Source organism: Prionailurus viverrinus, chromosome B4 (assembly GCF_022837055.1).
Source record: "Prionailurus viverrinus isolate Anna chromosome B4, UM_Priviv_1.0, whole genome shotgun sequence".
NCBI lineage: Eukaryota > Metazoa > Chordata > Mammalia > Carnivora > Felidae > Prionailurus > Prionailurus viverrinus.
Window position 1 is genome coordinate 56,431,660 of NC_062567.1, and position 7,636 is coordinate 56,439,295.

A 7,636-nucleotide genomic window follows, 5' to 3' on the forward strand; every position below is an offset into this window, starting at 1 on the left:
GTTTTAATTCATAAAATAAATCAATTACGAAAATAGTAATTTTCAGATGCCATATAGACAATATTATTGTGCAGCTGTCCTCACTAACTTTATATTACCATATAAGTATATAGACATTTGGACTGACCTATAAAATCTGGCCCAACACTAAGGTTTTTTACTCTATTATACCAAAATTATACAAATGCAAAAACATTTTACTGTTCTCTGATTTACTCTGCATCATTTTTGGTTCTGAAAGTAGTATGATTACAATAGGACATTAAAATATAGCTCAAAATATTTAAAATGCTACTTTATCCCATTATTCTGGTATAGACATTATCTTTCTAAAGTTCGATAAATTATGGTGCTCAAAAATCCTACCTGGTTTCCTAATGGTCATTTTTATTTCCTTTGTTCTTGTGGTTTATTTATGATGGTTCACGAATGCTACCCAGTCAATTTCAGTTTATGTGATTGAAGATACTTCCAGTGGGAGGTAGTTTACTGACTGGGGGGATACAATAGTTCAGGCCTCTTGTGATACCTCCAGCTAGCAGTTTGATCTTAGGAGGATATATGATATCTTTGGGCTTCATTTCCCTCATATTATAAAATGCAGGGGGCTGGACAAACTGATCTCTGAGATTCCTTTGACTCCACATTCAATGACTTGGAGTTTCTTTGCCGTAAGTCAGCAGAGGGAGCACTTTTTCTACATCTCATAAATTTTGACTATTCTTTCAACACCTTTCAAAAATCAAAAGGTTTGTGAAGAACATTACTGAAACTAAAAATTGACAATCCTTCACACAGTTTATAGTAAATCACAAATTTGATTATGAATTTGAGACAAGTCTAAAGATAATTATTTCTTTTCCTTGAATTCTATGATGAAGTTCCACAGTAAAATTATTTTATAAAGATTAAAGAGCTAAAAATATATGGAGAAATTAAGCTCTCCTATATGACAGTGTGTTTATACTGGAGAAACACCAGGCCTATCTGGTGTCAAGATGAGAAATGAAAAATTCATCAATCGTAAAAACATTAGCAAATTGGGTCTGACATTAACAGACCACGCAAGTGATTGGTAGGTTTTTCTTTTGCACTTTTCATTGAGATACACTGGAAATAAGTAGGTAGACACAGCGAGAGCCTGGAGGCTTGCAAGAAATTGGAAACGTGTGATATCAAGCCAATGACAAAGTTCTTTATCTTAGAACATTAATAGCTTTCATCCCTAAATTCATAGATATCTTAAAACTAATTGAGCAGTATGTCTTTTTAATTATTAGACAATCTCATGTCGTATATTAAAGTTTTTATTCCTTAGTAAGAATTTTAAAATCACAAAATAGTGTGGCAATATTTAGGTAATAGAATTTATGGAGTGCTGAAAATACTAGAATATAAAGATAGTTTCTAGTTTATCTTCACATACTAAAACTTTCTAAACCAGCTGGTTTCTTGCAGACAGTATTTATTTTTTTTAATAATTTAAGACAGCATAAGCTTGTACCAAGCATAAGCATTGTAACAAAAGTGCAACTTTTCAGCAAATCCTCCCCAAAAGATATTTAACTCAAAATATCATTAGCACATAGTTTCTCCCTACAAAAATAGCATGTCAGACATCATTAATTGGATGTATTAACAACTATGTACATAAGAGCCACCTTGTAGGCTAAGAGTTTAACGTTGTTTAAACACAGCGTTTGAGGCAAACAGTAGCAACAGCAGCAGCAAATGCACCAAACTGACTAAAAGACCCAGATATTTTCTTCACTTATAGTCAGACTGTTGTGTCTCACCCCTTACATAACATTCAAGTGAGATTTCTCACAGTGCTACCTTGGCAACAAACTAAAAATATCTAGACAAGGTCTTGGTTTAAGCCTTATTAAAAAAAGCTTTTCTTTGTGATTATCTGGTATCTGGTTTGGTCTCCAGAAAATACATAGACTTGGAGATAGGAAGGCCACACAGGGCTTCATTCCACATCTTTACAGCATTTCCACTCAAAACTGACCAGTTTAATGCTTTTCTCCACTTTTGTTATTTAACAGAAAGAATATAGGATAAATCATCTTGGACTTGTTTTCTTTTTTGTTTTTAAGTTCAGTGCACATTCCTTTTTGTTTTTTTACAGCAATATTATAAAAACTTAGGAACCTGGTGGATTAAATAATGACAAGGTGGGAATAGATGCAATATATATATCTATATATATCTATATATATACACATATGTGTTTGTATATATCTATAGATAGATAGATACAGATATATATATATATATATATATATATATATATATATATATATATGAAATTAAGACAAGTCAATTGATTCACGGTCAATTTCTCAATAAAGTGCTAGTAAATGTACCAAGAATGATTCCGGCCTTCCTCATCCATCTCCTTCCCTGACTTAGTTCTGACAATGGCCCAACTCCGTGTCTCTTTAAACAAGAGCAAGTTACTAAGGGATACCATTCAAACCACTTCAGAATAGGCTGCAACGCAAGTGACTGCATCCTCACTTCTTCCTCTTTGAAAAATATATACCTTTTAAAAAGCTGAACATTATAAAATACTGAAGAGTCAATTCAGTTCTAAAAGGTCCTCACTGTTTGTGGAAAGCCTCCTGAAGCAGGCAGGACACAAATGAGGCAGGCAGGTAACAACTGCCTACCTGCCTTTCAGGTCAACTCCTGGGCCACCTTGCTCCTCCCCTGGTTCAATTAGCTCACCCACACAGCAGACCCTTCTCACTTCCTCCAGAATTAGGTTCTGTATTTAAAAAAACAATGGAACATGGCCTAAAGGAAGGCAAAACTTATTTGGGGGGAAATTCTTTAAAGAATAAAGTATCAATACCGCAGAGGATCTTTTAGAGCCGGTGGGGGAAGAAAAGGATGTTAGTGTGCGGAGGGTGGGGTGGTGAGGGATGAGCAAAACAGGAACTCCAAATGTACACAAAACACCTGTGTTGTTGTTGTTGTTTTAAAAGCCTGTCGTGCATCTATTACACTTCCTCCCTTAAAAACGTTAAGGGTGTTTTAACTTATTAATATTATTATTCCGCGTGAACCCTCGTCCTGTCTAAGAAAGAGGGCGAGGATTCAGGGGGTCTCCTTTCCTGGCTGCGAGGGATCTTCCTGAGCAGAGCTCTCCGGGTTCCCGGGCTCACGGGCGCCAGCGAAGGACAGGTGGGTGCGGCCGTGCGGGTGCGGGGGGTGCAGCGCCCCAGGGGGCGCCACCTCGTGCGGCAGGAGGGTCGCGGCGGCGGCGCCGGCCTTCTCGGGAGGGGGCGACAACACCGAGGACAGGCAGGGGAAGGCGGCGGCGGCGGCGGCCGCAGCGGCGGCGGCGGCGGCGGCTGCCGGCGCGGGGATGCCGGGGTACAGTAGTGGGAACGGGGCGGCGGCCGCCGCCGGATACAGGTACTTCTCCAGGCCGCTCTTGTCCAGGAAGGGCTGCACGTAGGCGGCGGCCGCCGAAGGCGAGAGGAAGTAGAAGGGCAGGCAGAAGGGGGCCGCGGCGGCCGCGGCGGCCGCGGGCTGCGCGAAGGGCGCGCCCCCGCCTCCGCCGAAAGCCACCAGCGAGCTGAGCAGGGCGGCGTCGGGTCTCAGCAGCGCTGCCGCGGCGGCCGGGTCGGGCCCCAGGAGCGCGGCCGCCGCCGCCGCCGCGCCGCCCCCCAGGCCGCCGCCGCCGCGGGAATCCAGCTTCATCCTCTTGGGCGCCGGCGAGTCCTCCCCGGGGGGCTCCTGCTTGATAGTGACGCGGCTCGCCCCGGCGCCTTTGCCCTTCTCGCGGTCCGGCCGAGCCTCGGCCTCGCCGCCGTAGCCGCTGTCGGTGTCCGTGTCGTTCTCGGCGGCGAGCTCGGCGCTGGGCTGAGTCCGCTGGATGACCGGGACGCAGTGGGCGAGGGGCTCAAGCTTCTGCCCGGCGCGCTCCAGGCAGGGGGCGGCCGCAGACCCTGCGGGGGCGGCGGCCGAGGGCGCGCCAGTGCCTTTGCTCAGAGGAACCTGTTGAGTCAACAGCTGAGGGGTGGGCAAGAACTGGGTGGCCACGGCGTGCAAGTGGTTGATCAGCTGGACACACCGCTGCTCCCTGGGCGTCCAGCTCTCAAACCGGGAGAGGTATTGCAAGACTTCTTTGGCGCATGTTTGAAATCCGGAGTGGAACGCATCCAAGTCGGACTGAATGGGCGATTTCAGAGATCGCTCCCCTAGGATGAGGAAGGGGTGGGGGTGGGGGCAGAGGAATGGAGGCAAGAAGAAAAATACCGACGTTAAAACATCTGCTTATCACGTGGGCCCTACATTGACTAAAGTGATCTCGGTTTTTCCTCTGTATTCGGGTGATATAATCCACTGGTTGCCGGGGAGGGGGGGGGGAGCAGGGGGGCGCTCTACTCCCAGATGAAAAACCAAAGTGGAGAGCGCAACCGCCACTTTAAATAAAAATCTGAGTTCTGCTGAAAGCCTCTAGGATGCTTCGGGAAATGGGCACTTTCCAATGAAGGGAAAGTATAAGCAATTTAACAAATGAGACTGCGCCCATGGGCCCAAGGAAGGAGGAGGGGGTGGGGGAAGAGTCCTAACACTGCCCCTCTGTGGGCTACCCGGCTTCATCAGGGTGGGTTGGCCTCCCTGAACTGACTTACCATTCTGTAAAGCAATTATCTTCTGATGCTGCTGCTCGGTTAAGGCTGTTAAAGCTTTTAAGTGTTTCAAAGTTAATTCCAATACTACCGCTTTCTCCAGATGCCCCAGAGTCTGCAGTGGTGCAAAAGAGAAAGGGGGCACTTTGGTTACTTAAAAACACACATTTGGCTCAATCGGCTCTCCACTCAGCACAGCAACTTAAGCAAACACTTTAAAAGAAGTACTATTCCTATACTTCTTGAGCTTTCCAGAAGACGAGTTATAAATGATTTCTTGCCTTCAGTTGTGAGCACCTACTCTTGAGTTTGTGGGAAACTCTACACTACAGCCCAAGTCGTAAGGCATATGATATTTACATTTATTCTTGTATCTCTGGGAGTAGTACCAAGCTATTAACACGCCCTTGGAGAGCAGCAAAGAATGAAAATGTACATCTTACTGTCAACTTCAGATGTTCAGGCAGTAAATCTTTCAGCTGAGCAATGCATTCATTAATTCGATCTCTTCTTTTCTTTTCTATTAATCTGTGCGGTAATTTGTAGGTATCCTTAATATACGACAATCATGGAAAAGAGAAAACAATAAGCTAAACATTTATTGGATAAAACAATACCCCTCCCCAAAACCCCCATATTATGTGATAAACTATGCCAAGAAAGCTTTTCCTTTGGACTGTTCTGAAATGCAATTTGAATTCAGGTATGATGTTTAATCTCCCCCTGAGAGTATCCAGCAAACCACTTAAAATTCACAGTTGGGGAAGCTCAAGGGCTGGAATATATTTGCGGGCAGAGCTTCGCTGTGAAATCAATGGCCCTAATTAACTATCCAGGCAGGTTATGGGGAAACATCGGAAACTTACACTTACCTTGCTATCGTCTCGCTTCATGCTCCTTTTGGGCTTACACATATACAAAGAGGAATAGTCCAGTCTGCAAAACAGAAATCAGCATCAGGCACCCATTCGGGGAGGGGCACTGCCCTTGCCCGCTCCATACCACTTTCTGGAGAAGGAAAAAAAAAAAAAAATCAAACTGAAGCCTAGACAGATATTCGCAAGGGTGCGTGCACCTTACCCTATAAAATCTCTATGTTCCAGTAACTGTCTCTCTTGCAAATGAGGAATTCCTTCGTCCATGTTCAACCGCTGTCCGTTTCCTCTGTTTCGATTTTTGGGGTTCTGTTTTATAATCTGTGGGACGATAGCTTTGGGAGATCTTGGGGGGATCTGTGCGTCTCCAGTCTCTCTCTCTCTCCCTTCTTCAGTGCAGTGTTGAAAGTGTGAAGCAGTTGGTTCCCCCCCCCCCTCCCACCGCGCTCGCTCTCTCGCACACACGCACACACACGCACGCACACTCGCGCCGGCCCCACTGCGCTGGTAGTTTGCTCTCACTCCGGGCAGTGTTTGGCCACAGGGCACGCGCGTCGCCGGCCAGACCAGCACCCAGCTCACGTGCGGAACGTACCATCCGCGGTCCAGCCCGGAGGGGGGCGGGGGAGGAGGGGCCGGGCCGGGACGGGGGGGTGTCGGGAGCAGGCTGCGAGGGAGGGCGAACGGCAGGAGGGGGCGGGGACACCTGATCAGGGCCACCGGAAAGGAAAAACAACTTCAGCCAAGCTATTCATCTTCCCAAAGGCGTTGCAGGCAGCTGGGGGAGGGGGAGGGGACGCCGGGGGTGCGGGGCAGCCAGGGCTCCCTGGGCTTGGAAATGCTACTCCTTCAATTCGCCCGTCATTACGGTGCAGGAACGTGAACGTGGCTTTTTGCTTCGCCACCGACTGCGCTGTTGGTTTGGACCAGAGAAAGGAAAGAGAAAGAGAATTCGCGGTGGGTAAACTTCAGTCCCGAAGGAAAATTTGGAGACTTGTTTGCTCACCGCTCAGTGGCCTGGGGGGCGGGGGGGGGGGGCGGGCTGGCCCAGGTTGGAGGTTGCCCCCTAATGGGGCAACTTGAAATCCGCTCCCTGAAGGATTTAAGATAAATGGAAATGTAGTCACTGGGTCAGAATGTCGCAATCCAAGTGTCTTTCGGCGACACGGTGTCCCTGGGCCACCCAAACTTCCCGCAGCAGCCGGAATTGCGGTGCCACTAATCACAGAAGCAGATGACGACGTTTGGGGCCTCTGGTGCTCCCAGAGGAACGCGGCGGGAGAGAGGGGGGAGGAGAGGACGAGAGGGGCTACGGCGGAAAAGCAATGCAGCTTTATCACTCGCCAGCTAAACTCCGTCGCCCCTCATCGCCTCGGGTGGTGCTGCGTGCTTCTCCTCCCCACGCCCCCCCCGCCCCGGGATAAGCGACGCTGGGAGTGTGCAGAACCCACGTTTACTACCGCTGGCACCTCCAAAGCCTCCCTCCTTAATCCTGTCTCAAACGGGTACCAGCACAGGGCCAGCAACGTGATCCGACCTGCCGCTGCTGCCACATCACTGCGCGGGGAACCCGTGCGCGCGCGCGCGCTCGCCCTGGAGCGGCGGCGCCGGGTGCTGGGAAGCACAAGCCAGCACGAGCCGGGTTACCTATCCCCAGAGCCATCCCGGGAGCATGACTCACTGCTATCGAGAGTTACCGAGAGGTGCCCGGAGATGCGCACTGCCCACGCCGCCCGACGCAGCGGGCGGCCAGGGGCCTTGGAGGCCAGGGGCAAGCTCGTCCTACGGGACTCCCAGGGCTCCCGCCCCGCTGCTGCCGCTACTCTGCTCTGCTGGGGTTGGATAGAGAGAATATATGTTGATCTCTCTTATATAAGTAGAAAGACATAAAACCAAAGGTCTTTCCTTCCTGCAGCAAGCTAAGATTCACATTCTGGGTTATCCCCAAAACCTTCATCACTGCCAACGGCACGTGAACCAAGGGGAGAAGTACGGCGAAAGCGCACGCACCCGGGCGCAGCAGGGACCCGGGCCGTCGCTACGTGTCGTCGCCCCCCCCCCCCTACCCCCACCTCTACCCCCGGCCCCGGCCCCGGCCCGCCCCGCAGA

At 48.9% G+C, this 7,636-nt stretch overlaps 1 protein-coding gene across 1 annotated transcript; it reads right to left on the bottom strand.

Annotated features, from left to right (window-relative positions):
- Positions 1-1,448: 1,448 nt before the first annotated feature.
- On the bottom strand, positions 1,449-6,626 carry BHLHE41 (basic helix-loop-helix family member e41). The gene is made up of 5 exons (XM_047865732.1): positions 5,733-6,626; positions 5,525-5,588; positions 5,096-5,203; positions 4,656-4,767; positions 1,449-4,217 (listed from the first exon to the last, which is right to left on the bottom strand). Exons 1-5 carry the CDS (start codon positions 5,792-5,794, stop codon positions 3,109-3,111), a joined length of 1,455 nt encoding a protein of 484 aa, XP_047721688.1. The 5' UTR covers positions 5,795-6,626; the 3' UTR covers positions 1,449-3,108.
- Positions 6,627-7,636: the final 1,010 nt, after the last annotated feature.

Bases quoted from the DNA above. Each gene is read 5' to 3' on its own strand.
- BHLHE41 (XM_047865732.1), bottom strand. From the start codon at position 5,794: ATGGACGAAGGAATTCCTCATTTGCAAGAGAGACAGTTACTGGAACAT. The intron at 5,204-5,524 runs GTAAGTGTAAGT...TCGTATATTAAG, and splicing joins TGAAGCGAGACGATAGCAAG to GATACCTACAAATTACCGCA. The intron at 4,218-4,655 runs GTAAGTCAGTTC...TCCTCATCCTAG, and splicing joins GATAATTGCTTTACAGAATG to GGGAGCGATCTCTGAAATCG.